Source organism: Manis pentadactyla, chromosome X, assembly GCF_030020395.1.
Source record: "Manis pentadactyla isolate mManPen7 chromosome X, mManPen7.hap1, whole genome shotgun sequence".
NCBI lineage: Eukaryota > Metazoa > Chordata > Mammalia > Pholidota > Manidae > Manis > Manis pentadactyla.
Genome location: NC_080038.1, coordinates 26,443,815 through 26,459,020, shown reverse-complemented (window position 1 = coordinate 26,459,020; position 15,206 = coordinate 26,443,815). Strand labels below are relative to the sequence as shown.

General features: G+C 36.6%; 1 protein-coding gene across 1 annotated transcript in view; it reads left to right on the top strand.

The window, feature by feature from the left end:
- The window catches only part of DMD (dystrophin), a 2,193,636-nt gene that overhangs the window by 853,157 nt on the left and 1,325,273 nt on the right, over positions 1 to 15,206 (top strand). Inside the window, exons 26-27 of the mRNA XM_036917975.2 lie at positions 3,785 to 3,955; positions 11,982 to 12,164. Coding sequence (XP_036773870.2) covers positions 3,785 to 3,955; positions 11,982 to 12,164 — 354 coding nt within the window. The remainder of the gene's footprint in view (positions 1 to 3,784; positions 3,956 to 11,981; positions 12,165 to 15,206) is intronic.

Below are 15,206 nucleotides of genomic sequence, written 5' to 3'. Positions count from 1 at the left end.
TAAAGCTATAGTAATAAAACCAGTGTGGTACCATAAAAATACACAAATACACCAATGGAGGAGATTCAAGAGTCCAGACATAAACTCTCACATATTCAGTCAACCAATATTTAATAAGGGAATTGAGAATACTCATTCAGAAAATGATAGTCCCTTCAACAAGTGTTAGAAAAACTGGATAATCACATGCAAAAGAATGAAACTGGACTCCTATCTTACACCACAAAAATTAACTGAAAATTGATTAAATTCTTAAACATAAGAGTTGATATCATAAAGTTCCTAGAAGACAACACAGGGAAAAAGGTCCTTGACATTGGTCTTGGCAACAATTTTTTGTATATGACGGCAAAAACACAAGTAGCAAAAGCAAAATAAATAGACTACATAAAAAACATAAGGGGGTAATATCTCAAATACCTAAGGAACTCCTAACACAATAGCAAAAAAAAAGCTTGATTAAAAACTGGACAGAGGAACTGAATAGACATTTTTCCAAAGAAGACAACTAAATCACCAACACGGATATGAAAAGATGCTCAACATCGGTAATCATTAGGAAAATGCAAATCAAAACCACAGTGAAATATGGCCTTACATCTGTGAAAATGGCTACCATCAAAAAGACAAGAGACAAAAAGTACTGACCAGGATGTGGAGAAAAGATAACCCTTGTGCACTGTTCACGGGAATGTAAATTGGTGCAGCCACTATGGACATACGCTTCCTCAAAAACTTAAAAACAGAAAACTACCATATGATCCAGCAATTCCAGTTAAGGATATCTATCCAAAGAAAATTAAATCAGGATCTTGAAGGGATACCTGCACTCCCATATTCACTGCAGCATTATTCACAATAGCCAAATTGTGCCAACAACATGTGTCTATCAGTGGATGAATGGATAAAGATGTGGCGTATGTGTATACATACATACATACATACACACACACACACACACACACACACACACACACACACACACACACACACACAATGGAGTGTTAATAAGCCATAAGGAAGAAGGAAATCCTGCAGGCTGCAGCAATCTGGATGAACTATAAGGGCATTATGCTGAGTGAAGTAAGTCAGAGAAAAACAAATACTGCATGATTCACTTAGACGTAGAATCTAAAAGAGCCAAACTCAGAAACAGTAGAGTGGTGGTTGTCAGACCTTGGGGTATGGCAAAAATGGTGAGATGTTGGTCAGATGGTACAAACCTTCAGAAATATGATTAATAAGTTCTCAGTATCTAATTTACAGCATGATTAATCAGTACTGCATTATATACTTGAAAATTGCTAAAAAGTAGATCTTACTTGTTCTCACCACAAAAAGAAAACTGGTAATCATGTGAGGTGATGGAAGCATTAACTATTCCAACTGTGGTAATCATTTCATGATATATACATGTACCAATCCATCACATTGTACATCTTCAAATCACACAATGTTATATGTCAATTATATCACAGTAAAACTGGGGAGGGGTGAAGAGGAGTGGGGAGGGGCAGTGCTGAATGTTTGATTCACGAATTCTAGAACAGGAAACATGAGGAACTTTCTGTTTTATCTCTGCAGTTGAGACAATGTAATCTGCTAAAATGTAGGGGTAGATTAGCAATTCAAGGCTAGAATGTTGGCATCACTAATGTCATAAAGGTGAGGGAAAAATTTGATTTTAACCCAAATCTTTTCACAGAAATATTTCTAAAGTGTGAAAACACACACAAAAAATTGTATCTCTCTTTGTTCAGTTATAGAGTTGTGGAATGTTACATTTGGAACAAACCTTGAAAATCATTTAGTCCAACTGTAAGGTTCCTTATGAAACTGAGATAAGAAATGATGTTCCCAATTGCACTTAGCTTGCCTGTGGTTGAGCCCAGTATCCTGATTCCAAAGTTTGTATTCTTCTCAGTACACTTGTGCTGTCACCTCAGAATGACATTCTGCCTTTATTTCCTTAAAAATAAAAATCACTCAAAAAAAAATCACTCATGATCCCTTTCTTCTGGCATAGTTTTATAGCATGCAATTTTTTGTTTTTTTTTTAATTACACGTCCTCTGCTAAGTTCCGTTAGTCACTCTAATGTTATTGTTCATTTGCCAACTGCCTCAAAAGACATAGCAGAGCAGAGTAGAAGTCTAACAGGGTGTTTACTTATGTTTATTATAGGCTTATTGACTATGCAAAATAATCTTTATACCTTAACTAGTATAATTGTTAGACATATTATTCTAACTGTGTCAGAGTGAAGCATTTATTTACATTACAGTAGTTCAGGTAGTATATTCATCTAGGAAAGTAAAGAACTTAAAAATCATTTAGTTTAACTATATTCAGCTTAAGATGGTTGTAAAATACAAGGAAAATTAATATGATGGTTCTGCATGAATTCAGTATCTGGTAAAGTGCCATGAAAACTTCACTATACTAAAACTATGAATATATTAAGACTTTACAATTACAACTCTGCCACTTAAAATATAGAACTCTACTTAATCTCAGAAAAATAACAGCATTTGAGTAAAGTTACTTTTTAAAGTAAAAGAGAAGCACTCTGTATAATCATTCCAATATAAATTGATAGTTTTCCCTCAATATCGTGTACTTTGTAGCAAGCCATTTGCATTCATAGATCATTTTATTTTAGATATTTTAAGTTTTGCTATCTTTATGGTTATAAATAAACTCTATTGTAAAAAGTTGTATTTCAGAAATATATGAGGCTTTAAAATGCTTAAGTCTTCTATCACCACACATACTGTTTTCCAACACACTTTATAAACTTGAATTTGTATACTGAACAACTTTTATTTCAGTATATATGTATTGGTGTTACATGGTATTACTTTTTGTGCGTGTGTGTGTGTGTGTGTGTGTGTGTGTGTGTGTGTGTCACAATTTGTTTAAGCCTCCATGGAAACACATTTGGGTTTGTTTCCATGGCTGTATTCAAAGCTGAACTGAGCAGTATACATGCAACTTTGTACACTTTGTTTTGTATAATTCATTATTTAAGGTGGAAGGGTAGACTGAGATTTATGAACCTTAAAACATTTTGCCAATTTACTATCTATAACATACTATGTTAGATATTTACCTCAGCAAGTCTGAAAACTTTTGTTTCCCTCCATTCCTACCCAAACTGGGCATTTTCACTAATGATTTTTCCCAACCTTATGTTTATAATGCATAAATTCAAATTTATGGTCATTTAGCTATAAATGGTACTGAGCATCCTTCCACATATATATGGCCAAATTTTAGTTATTTTTTCCTGTGAATTACATAATTTCTTTATCTGTTTTCTAATTTTTTTCTTTCTGATTTATGAGTTTTCTGTGGGTATTTGATTGTTAAGTTCCTAGGGTTTTTGAGTTTGTAAAACAGGGTCAAAGAGCACAAACAATTTCTATCTTTATGTGTGCCAATTGATTTACTTTTCCAACTGATATATATTATGAAAAAAGTTTGTTATTCTGTATTCACAGAAAAGCATTGCCATACACAAGAGCTACATTACAGTCAAAGGGGATTCCATTCATTTTATTAAGCATGCCAAGTAAATGGTATATCTTATTTTGATGCTTCTGTGAAATTAAGTGTATCCAATCACCATGAGTTATTTTTCTCATTCCTGTAAGCTTCTTACTAATTGTTTCATTCTTTCTATCTAAGCTTTCTCTTAGTTACAGACTGCTCAAAATAATATAATGGTAATGTTTTGTAACTTTCAGTATTCATGCCTGGCTTGTTGGTTTGTTTTATGGAAGGTCTATGCCAGAAAGGAAGCCTTAAAGGGAGGTTTGGATAAAACTGTCAGCCTTCAGAAAGATCTGTCAGAGATGCATGAATGGATGACACAAGCTGAAGAAGAATACCTGGAGAGAGATTTTGAATATAAAACTCCAGATGAATTACAGAGAGCAGTTGAAGAGATGAAGGTAAAATAAACCATATAAAACAAAGAAAGAAAAAAAGGAAAGACGGAACATGCTTGAAATTGTGATTCTGCACAATCTACTTTGTTTAATAGCAGAGGTTGATGTTTAATTAATTTAGCTTCAAGTTTGATATACATTATGTAGAATTCTGAAACTTTTTACTAATTTTAATGTATTGTGGTGAATCTATAAATATTGACCATCAAAGTTTGAAACATTTTTCTTGTTAAATTATATAATATTGAGAGATTAGAAATCAGCTGCTCACATTAGCTATTCCTAGTTGATGCCAATTCAAATTGAAAATACAACAAAATATTATTGAAATGACAGTGGAATATGTAGTCACAGGTTGTGTTCATTTGATGGCTTAAAGGGGTTTCTTGGGATTTGGAAGTACTAAATATTTTAACTAATGGCCTTTAATGTGGATTAAAAGGACTGAGTTTACATGTCCTTCTCTTGAAACAATAGGATTAAAAAAAATAATAACATTGATTTAGGGCCAAAGAAACTAATATGTAGCAGGGACTTGAAAATGAGGCCTGGAGTTGATTCTATGTAGTGGCACTTCAGGATGGCCTTGGGCACCTAAGAATTCAGTGTAACTACTATCATTTTGAAAATCATCTCATTTCCTTACTTGAATGTATGAACTCATTACTGACACTTACATGTAAGTAAATTGCTTAGGTCAGAGTGAGCACTTAATAATTTTCAGCTATAATGAAAATACTATCTTTATGTACTAGCAACAGCTTATAATCTAATTCTACTAACTTGTCTGAAATAGTAATAAATACTTGGTTTGAGGGTTCATGACAGAGCAACATCACTATAGAGCCAGGTACTTAGGTTTAAAACATGGTTTGTCCCCTTGCCAACTATGTGTATCCTTGGGTGAGTGACATAAACCAACTGAGCTTTGATTCTTTCATTTGTAAGCTGGGTATAAAAATGCTTTGCTTTTCAGATTTTCTTAGAAGGGTGAAATGTGAAAGTCCTAATGCAATGAATGCTTGGCACAAAGTAGATGCCTAAAACTAGTTAATTATTATTGCCATTATCATTGTTATTAATCTCACAGGGTAAGAAATTACTTACATGTCCTTTATTATATAATTATATGATCATTCAACAAATATTTATTATAATTAATAGCAGAAAGTATTCACATGAGAACTCAGATATTTAAATATCAAATGTATTGTGGCTTCAGTCACATGGAGGAAAATAAAATATATAAGGAAGACTATATTTGGATAAGTAGTAACAGTTTATAGAGTATTAAAAGTTACAAAATCATTCTACTCTAACATGCTGTAAGTCTGGGGAAAGGAAATCCCAGGGCAAAATACGTCTAAAAACCTAAATCAGTCAAAGGGAGAAAGAAAGTTTAAAATCCATTTATTGCTTACAAACTGCAGTCCCGGGGCAGTCTCTCTTTCCTGCTCCAGCAGCAGCAAAACTGGCCCTTCCCTCACCTCTCAGGTACAGATAAGCCCTTCTTGCCCAGGTAATTACCCAGTGATACGGAGATGAACTTCTCTCCACCTCTGAGGAATGATGTAAATGCGCTAAAGCCATACTTCTTTCCACCTCTGAACGCCTATTGATATGCAGATGTCCTAAAGCCAGGCGAGATATTCTGGAAATATTACAATTTTACTCACACATACCATTTATCATTCATTAAACAACAAGCATTGCATACTTACTATGTGTCAAACACCCTTCTAGAAACTGAATATTGTGGGGAACAAGACATAAGAGCTACCTGACTTCTTGGAAGTTACGTTCTAGTGGGAGGGCAGGCACTGAATGGAGACAAAAACAAATGTAATTCATTTGAGATCATGATAATTTGTCTAAAAAAGTAAGCCAGGATGGTGAAATAACAGTTACACTTAAGTTGGGAGTTGGGGCTGGTGGAATGTCATTTTAGGAAGGGTGTAACTCGAGGGGAAAATCCCGGGGCAAAAATACCTTTGAAACCAAAATCAGTCAAAGGGAGAAATAAAGTAGGAGAAACCATTTACTTCTTACAAGCAGCTGTCCACTTCTGCTCTCCTGTGTCTCTCGTGACATGGCTGCAGAAGAAGGGACCCCATCTAGCCTCTCCAGTCCACACATGCCCTCACTCGCCCTTGCACTTACCTATTGATATGGAAATGGCTACTTCTCTCCACCCCTTGGAAACACCTGTTGATATGGAGATGCACTAAGGCCAGGTGAGAGATTCTGAAAATACTGCAATTTAACCACCACCCAGCTCTCCAGAAATCTCACCTCACAATCTACTTGTTCCCCATCTTCTTCAATGGCCCATGTGTGAGAAAACTGGAGTATTATAACCAGACTAATAGCATACAATAACAACAGCAATAAAATCATGATAATCCTCCAGCCAGAGGATTCAGCTAGGTTCCAAGTCCTATGCAGATTAAGTCCATAGTTTGCTCATTCCACAGGCACTCAGTAGATGAACAAGTAGGGAGTTCAGAGTAATCATCACACAGAAGCTGCAGCCAGGAGGCAGGTCCTGGCCACAGGGACTGTAGAAGAAAATAACCTTATAAGGGCCATAAAATACATGTTTTAATGACACCAGCATAAGCAAATCTTGTATATCAGGTAGGATGCATGCAAGAGAGTGGTCCTCTGATAGGACAATGGGAGGAGTGGGATCTCGGCTTGGTCTAGTATACCACACTTTCACCCTCCTCCCTGTGGGACTTACAGATGGGCCAGTATATAGGGGCATGGGAGGTACATGCACTGGCCATAAAGATTAAACAAAACTTCCCCATAAGATGCTCTTACCCCCTGGATGTTTTGGATACATTACTGTGATCTTTGGGGGCCATTCTGCTGTTACTCCAGGAATACACAGGAGGCCAGCTTCCAGGCCTTTTTCCCTAAGGTGTCAAAAGGGCCCGCCATCACTGGCCCATGTGTCGAAATGTCCAGGGCCATGTCCACTCAACAGTGTCTCCAGGTTTTACTGCAGTTGGGGCTGGCAGCAATATGTTGCTCTTCTGGCCTTATCCTGGTTTCAGTAACTCCTCCTTGGTTTGCACATACAGTTGTATAGGAGAGGCAGCAATGTGTGATAGTATATCCACAGGGCTCAAAGCTCATTTTCAAGGCTTCTCATTCAAACACTGGAGCACTGTCCATAAGTGAACTGACCAGCCCCATAGACTGTTGATGTCCATCTTCAGGCCAGATTTCAACAAACCATTGTACCTCTCTATCACTCCTGCCCTGGTAGGGTTATATGGTACATAAAATTTCTACTTTATTCCTAATTGCTGCACCCATTCTTGTAACACATGTCCAGTAAAGTGGGTGCCTTGATCGCTCTCAATCACCTGTGGCCGGCCATAGCTGCAAAGAGATGCCCTAGGCCCCTCTTGGTTGTTTGCTGATCTGCATGATATGCAGGAGAAGCAACCAACTGTCCAGTAGCTGTGTCCACACAAGTCATGGCATACCGATATCCTTCTGATATAGGCAGAGGCCCAATATAGTCTATCTGCTGCCTGAGAGGGGGTTTCAGCCCTCTTACTATTGTCCCATGTTGCTGAAGGACTCGGTTTAAGTCCCTCTTAGAGCACACAAGGCACCCCTTCTGGGCTCTGCTCACTTCTTTCTTTTCTTTTTTTTTTTTTTTTTTGTAGATAATTATTTTTTTATTGAAGGGTAGTTGACACACGGTATTACATTACATTAGTTTCAGGTGTACAACATAGTGATTCAACATTTATATACATGACAATTCTAGGTACCAGCTATCACCATACCAAGCTGTTACAATATCTTGACTATATTCATTACATCCCGGTTACTTATTATTTTACCATTGGAAGTGTATACTTTTTTTTTTCTTTGTGAGGGCATCTCTCATATTTATTGATCAAATGGTTGTTAACAACAATAAAATTCTGTATAGGGGAGTCAATGCTCAATGCACAATCATTAATCCACCCCAAGCCTAATTTTTGTCAGTCTCCAATCTTCTGAGGCATAACAAACAAGTTCTTACATGGAGAACAAATTCTTACATAGTGAATAAGTTCTTACATGGTGAACAGTACAAGGGCAGCCATCACAGAAACCTTTGGTATTGCTCATGCATTATGAACTATAAACAGTCAGTTCAAATATGAATACTCATTTGGTTTTTATACTTGATTTATATGTGGATACCACATTTCTCTCTTTATTATTATTATTTTTAATAAAATGCTGAAGTGGTAGGTAGATACAAGATAAAGGTAGAAAACATAGTTTAGTGTTGTAAGAATCTGCTCACTTCTTTAAAGGCCAACAGCAAGCCCCACTGGTGGGCTACAGCCCACAATGTCTTTTGCCCCATGTGTAACAAACGGTGATGTAACCATTGGGCTACATCAGAGGCGGGATTTCCTTCTAGTCAATGCACCTAGGCCAGTGTGTCTGCTTCTTCATTCCCTGGGGTTGCCAGTGGCAAATGGCCAGTCACATTATATACGGTAACTTTCTTAGTCTGACCAGAGGCCCATAGGTCTTGCCACAACTCTTGCCCTGAAAAGGGCTGGTGACCAACCATCTAGTTGGCATGGTACCATGTTGATAGCCACAGGGTCAAGCCCCAATAAGTGGCTCAGCTGTCAGTGCAGACACCTATAGGGGAGGACTCCTGGGTGATCATGAGCCCTACTGCCCACAGCTCAGCCCATTGGCTCCTCTTCCCCTCTCCGTCCTCCAGCCATATTGTCTCAGTCTTAGGATGGAAAGCCATAGTCCTCCACTTGGGGGGCTGTTCATGACTGTATGTATACCAGGCATCTTCAGGTGTAGGGGCTTTTCCCCTCCTGATAAGGACTCTTGGCTACCAATGGCTCAAAAGCAAGTTCTTCCTGCTTTCCACTGGTATGTATCACTGGCCCAAATAAGCGCTGGAGTTCTCCACTTAAGGGGCTAGTAGGGCGCCATGCTGCTGTAAATATGCGCCCCATTTGGCCAGTGTATTCATCTGTGCCATGCCACTCCATGGCCTTTGGGTCCATTCTCACACCCATCCCACAATGATATAGGTGGTTATTACCTTGGTTGGAGCTGTTCTGGTGATGGGCTGTGTAGCCAGCAGGGCATGGTACACAGCAGCCAGTTGCTTCTCTATCAAGGTATACTGGACCTCTGCTCCTTTCCATGGTTGTGTCCAGAATCCAATAGGTTGGCATGTCTGTTCAAGCCACTTCATAATTCTTTTGGAGGTTTGCAGTAACTGTAGGCTGTAAACCCTTTTAAGAAAACTTCTGGAATTTCAGTTTTAACTCTTCTTCTTTTAAAAATTCTTTACACTATTGTTACTCTACTCTTAGTGCTTACCAGCGCTTACATGAATGCATTTGCTGTTCTTATTTTGGGGGTAACCAGACTAGTGATTCTCACAACTGAGTATCAGAATCACCTGGAGGATTTGTTACACCACAGACAGCTAGGCCACACCCCAGAATTTCTAAGTCAGTGAGTCTGGCATAAGACCTGAGACTTTTTTAGTTCTTAGAAGTTTCCAGATGATGCCAAAGAAGTTTCAAAGTGGCTCCAGGGAACCATACTTTGAGAGCCACTGGTTCAAGATATTGATAGTGAAAGGTGTCTAAGTATATGATGGCGAGACTCATGGAAATAAAGGGAGCGAAAGTCAACTCTTCTGATGAGGATTATGTCTAAAGTATGCCAGTCATTCACTTTTTCTACCTTTTCTTACAGTGGAGAGATTTGTCATGATCTCCATTTCTAATATTAATTTTTCCCAACAACTACATACCTGTTTTTAAAAAATTATGGAAGCCTAAAAATCAAGAAAAGAAGTATTCCTCATTCTGCATTTGATAGTTGCCTGGGCTCTTTGTAACTTGTATAAAATATAATTTCATTCACTGGATCCATCACAACATACTCCTTCATCTCATGGAAGATTTTAGTTAACAGAAACCATAAGAAGGAAAAGATGTAATTTCCAGGGTGATTTACTTAAACTCTCTGAAGCTCGGTTTTTTGATGTTGAATATAGAGAAAACAAAACACATCTGACAAGGTTTTGTTAACGAGCCAGTGAGGCGGCCCCTACAACATGTCTGACCTGGCACACAGCAGCATGTACTACGTGATTAATGATTGTCACAGTTGTTTTTGATGCTAAAATTGTTATCATCAAAATATAGTTTGTGTAAATACAAACTCCCATGCTCAGTGATACCAAAAAACAGATTTCTTTAGAATTTGAACTAAAATTTTAACCAATTAAATTAAAATCATTGAAGGCAATCATTTAGTATTCAAACAACTTGTGTTTGCCATTATATTATATGCTTTTAAGGCATTATGGGACTAAATTCAAAGGCATAGATAGGGTGATTCTATTGCAAAAAATATAAAGTCAATTTTTATAGCTGAGCTTGTCCATTTCCTGCCTTATCCCCCAATTCTCACCTCTGCACTGCATGGGAGCCCAGTTTCCACCTGCCAGAAGCTGCATTTCTTTTCCTGAAGCCTCTCTGTGGTCCCTGAATCTCCCTTTTCTCACCTGTGAGTCAGGCTTCACTACTGTGCAATTAACTTTCCCCAAACAGCCTTGAACCAGTGATAAGAGATGATGCATAAATACCCTGTTTCTTCATCCCGAGTGGGATTACCCTGCATCCTATGTTTCCCAGAGTTTGCCAGTGGGATTAAATTCTAGTCACCAGCCATGGTTGCTGGGCTTTATAGTGTATCCTTTCCTCTCTCCATATCCATTCCCCTACCAGTGTTTTCTTCAATCACACACAAACTACTTATGCTTGAAGGCTCACCTCAGGGTTGGCCTTTGTAGCAACCCAAATGAAGATGAGGGTGTGAGTATGTCTAACATGCCTGTAAACACTGGAAGTTGAGTCATAGATCACCAGCATTATCCTGTAGCTGAACAAGATGGGTTTAGTACTTTTGGCAATGAGGGAGAATACACACCAGGGGAACCATGGGTTGTGTGAGCAAAACCATATTAGAAAGAACCCACTGTAGGATTTCTGTTTGTCTTAGATGATTTGAGGGAGGGTTTAAGGCTTTGCTTTGGATTGCATGCTATCAGTGAGTGAGAATAACTCTGTTATTGGGCATTTTAATAACTCTTTCCTAGAATGAAGACGAGAGTGAGGCTGAAGGTATAATCGATAAGGAAGCAGCAGTGACTCATATTAACCAGGAGAGGGAAGTGTTTGATATTGTGTGGTTTGGACAGTGCTTATGTTTTTGTCTGTACTCTTACATGATTATGTAAGGTTAGTGGTATTGTCATCATGATCTACAATCGTAAACAAAGTAGTCTTATCTGATATTGATACTCTGTGAAACAATTAATCTTCAACAGGAGAAGACCATGGCATAGCTGTGAGTACCAAGTCAGCCACATAAGTTTCTTTTATCAAAATATGGTCCCAAATCTAGCATTATGAAAATGATTTTTTGTTAATTATATTTTGATTTAAATAATATTTGTACTGATATTAGTATTCATCCATCTGAGTAATTTGTAAGTGATTTCAATTGCAGACTTGAGAAATTTTTGAACCTAGTTAATACTGAAATATTTGTTTCGTTTCAAACAGCCATATATATACACACACACACACACACACACACACGTGTGTATGTATATATATATATATATATATATATATAGAGAGAGAGAGAGAGAGAGAGAGAGAGACAGCATGCACATGGCCACAAATACATATCCACATCCACTTATGGACTTCTTTTCAAACCATTATGATTAAAGGGTTCTTTCTTTCTGATTATACATTGTTTCCTTCAAATGTCCAATTTTAACTAACCCAACATTTATGGACATGATTGGAATTGGTATTAGATTTATTTTTATTAATCTCCTGCTAACGGGAATAATGTGGGGAGGAAAGTGCATGATATATAGGAATGCATTTTGAAAGTAAAGTAGTTTCCTTGAATTAAGAGAGCATTCTTTATTTTTCAGAGAGCTAAAGAAGAGGCCCAACAAAAAGAAGCAAAAGTGAAACTCCTTACTGAGTCCGTAAACAGTGTCATAGCTCAAGCTCCACCCGCAGCACAAGAGGCCTTAAAAAAGGAACTGGACACCCTGACCACCAACTACCAGTGGCTCTGTACCAGGCTGAATGGGAAATGCAAGACTTTGGAAGTCAGTTGCTTTTCTTGATCTTTATCAATTATGTGTCAGCTTAGGGGTGTACATGAAGTGCAGTGATTAAGAACATGAACTCTGTTGTCTTGGACTTGAACTCCTCACTTAGGCACTTATGAGTTTGGGAGTTTGGGCCAGTTGCTGAATTTGTGTAAAACTGTTTCTTATCTGTAGAATGAACATAAACAAGACCTGTTCGCAGGGTGCTGAGAAAATTAAATGAGCTACTCTATCTAAAGTATGAAGCTTAGTGCTCAATAAGTGTGAGCGGCTGAGGTTCAAAATCTTATTATTACCATTATTATTATTAGGTCACAAAATTCCTATGTGTTTTCTCAACATTTATAGAAACTGGTATTTTTTTCATATATTTGAATGTGCATAAAGTCCTAAGTATCTTAGCAGGAAGGTATTCTGTGGAGAAATACATTTTATTACAATTGGGTTTAATAATTGTGGTGCCAATAGAGTTTTTTACAAGACATATCTGACTAGCTCTTTTTTGAATGGCATTTTACATTGTATTTAATAAGTTCTGCTTTATCTTTCCCACATGCCTTAGCTTATGCTTATCTTAAAATAGTTGATAAAGTCAGATCACTCAATGATTATCATGTAACTGCATCAAAAATAAACTGATTCCCTCTCAATAAAATACTCTTTATAAACAGTAAGGGTTGTGCCAAGGAGCACAAAACTTTACCTACTACCAAATGCTAACACTGCCAGTTGGGTGCTAAATTAAGCCTCTTTCCTCCATATGAACTGAGTCATCTTTGTGAATATAGTTGTTAAAGAATTCAGGAACCCTATTGTTGAAAAACAGTATTGTCAACGTAGCTTTTTGTACTCAGCGCTTGATATTTAGAGGCAAATATAACTCAAGTCAGTCGACTAGACCTTAAAAATGTATATTTTACCTATATTCACAGTATTTCTACTATTATTACTTTCTAATGATAAAAGATGATCTCTGAGTTTCTTCATTATCAATTACAATTCCTTCTTTATCAGTCTCTGCTCCTTTTTTATTATCCAATTTGCTCCTCATACACTTGACTACTAGCTCCTATATGCCAGGAACTATTACAGCTGAGAATATAAAGGAGAATCAATTGTATTAGTACTCTGTGAGTGCTACAGAAACAAAACTAAAAATGGGAAGGGAAGAGGGGAATGAAATCTTAAGTCTTAAGGAAGTCACAACTAATTCACTGTCATACTACATGGGGGAAGGACTTTTTGTATCTAGGAAATTGCTTTCTGACTATATTTAAATAAAACACTTAAATATAATTTTCTGTTCTTAATTTCTTTATATCATCATTATTCTTTGCTTCCTATTATTCATGTGAATTTAAAATATACACTAATCCATCAGAAATCTATTTTGGGGTATGTTTTCCAACATGATCTTTTCTTTTCATTATTAACAAAATCGTCAGGACTATTTATTGAATTATCCTTCTATTTCTCATCTGTTATGGTACTTCTCATCTTCCATAGTTGTATTGAATTTATCAAGTTATTTAGTCCCTTTATTCCCTCTCATTTCTTTGGAATACACATGCTCTTTATTTTTATATCTATAGGATACTTAATTATTATCTTGCATACCATAATCATCAAAGTCCAGCAATAATAAATATTTCTGTGGACCTCTGTAATAATGATACAGATGAACCATTAGAATGGTTTTATTCTGAATTTACCTACCATCTTGTATATCATTATTGCCTATTATCTCATTTGCACCGTATTTCTTAGCCCCTTAAATTGTCGAGATACCATTGTCATCGCTATTATAATTGTTATTATTTTAGTAATATTTATTTATATTTGCCAATACTATTTTAACAATCTCTGTGATGATTTTTGCTTTTTGTATCCTTCCCTTGCTTCTGCTCTTTCACTGAGTATGAATAGCAAATGTTCTCAGATTTTGCATGACTGAAAATGCCTTTATTTTGCCCTCGTTATTCAGTAATAGTCTAGCTAAGCCTATAATTCTGCTGGGACAGTTATTTTTTACAACATTGAAACATATCATTCTATTTTCTCCTGAAAGTACTTGCTGTTATGAAGTCTGCTCTCAAAGTACTGTTCCTTTATAATTTTCTCTGGTACATTAAAATTTTGTCTTTAATGTTTTACAGTTTCTATATGTAATTTGCTTTCATTTATACTTTGTCACCTGGTGTATTGATAAGAACAGAAAGATCAATTCTCTCTTTGGTGGTCTCCATTATCTTTTTGAAGGTTTTTTTTGCCCCAATCTCTCCATTCCTTCCTAGGAAAACCTTTATTAGATCTATGAAGGATCTTCCCTTCCTGTATTCTGATACCTGGTTTCCCTTTAATATTTCTGTATTTCTATCTCTGTCTTCTGGATTCTGGGTAATTTTCTAAAATCTGTTTTCCAATTTTCAATTTCTTTCTTCAGCTGCCTACTGTATAATTTATTCCTTTGATGTAGAAATATGTTCATTTGTATCTGTGCACACATATATCGTATGTGTGTATGTGGTTTTGTATTTTTTCAAGCACCGTTTTTTCCATTTCTTAAGATTTTACTTAGTTATTTTGAAAATTTGTCTCTTCTTTTACATAATCTGCTTTTGTGTAATTCTGTTTCTTCCTTTAGTTGGATATTTGCATAGACAATTGCAGAGTAATCTGTTTGGTTGAGAAGTCTCAATGAATAACAAACATGACACAGGTTTGTTTTTGCAATAATTGCAACCAACCAGGTCAAACCTCATTTTCTGCTTAGTAGTTGGCTTCCTAATCATTATTTCAGTCTGACTCCATAACTTCTCACTCATTTTGTTATTAAAAGTCAGCCTCATTTAAATTTCAACCCAATACTTTATTAGTATCTTCTGCCAGTTTAGTTTAATCTTGTGGATTTAGCAATTTATACAGAGGTGGGTGTGAGAAAAAGTCACCTTTCCCCACTCAGTTTCTTAGTAGTAATCTTTAAGTGTTGGTATAAGGTAGGATAAAGAGAGGAAAATATGAGTGTCCTTTTCTTTGCTG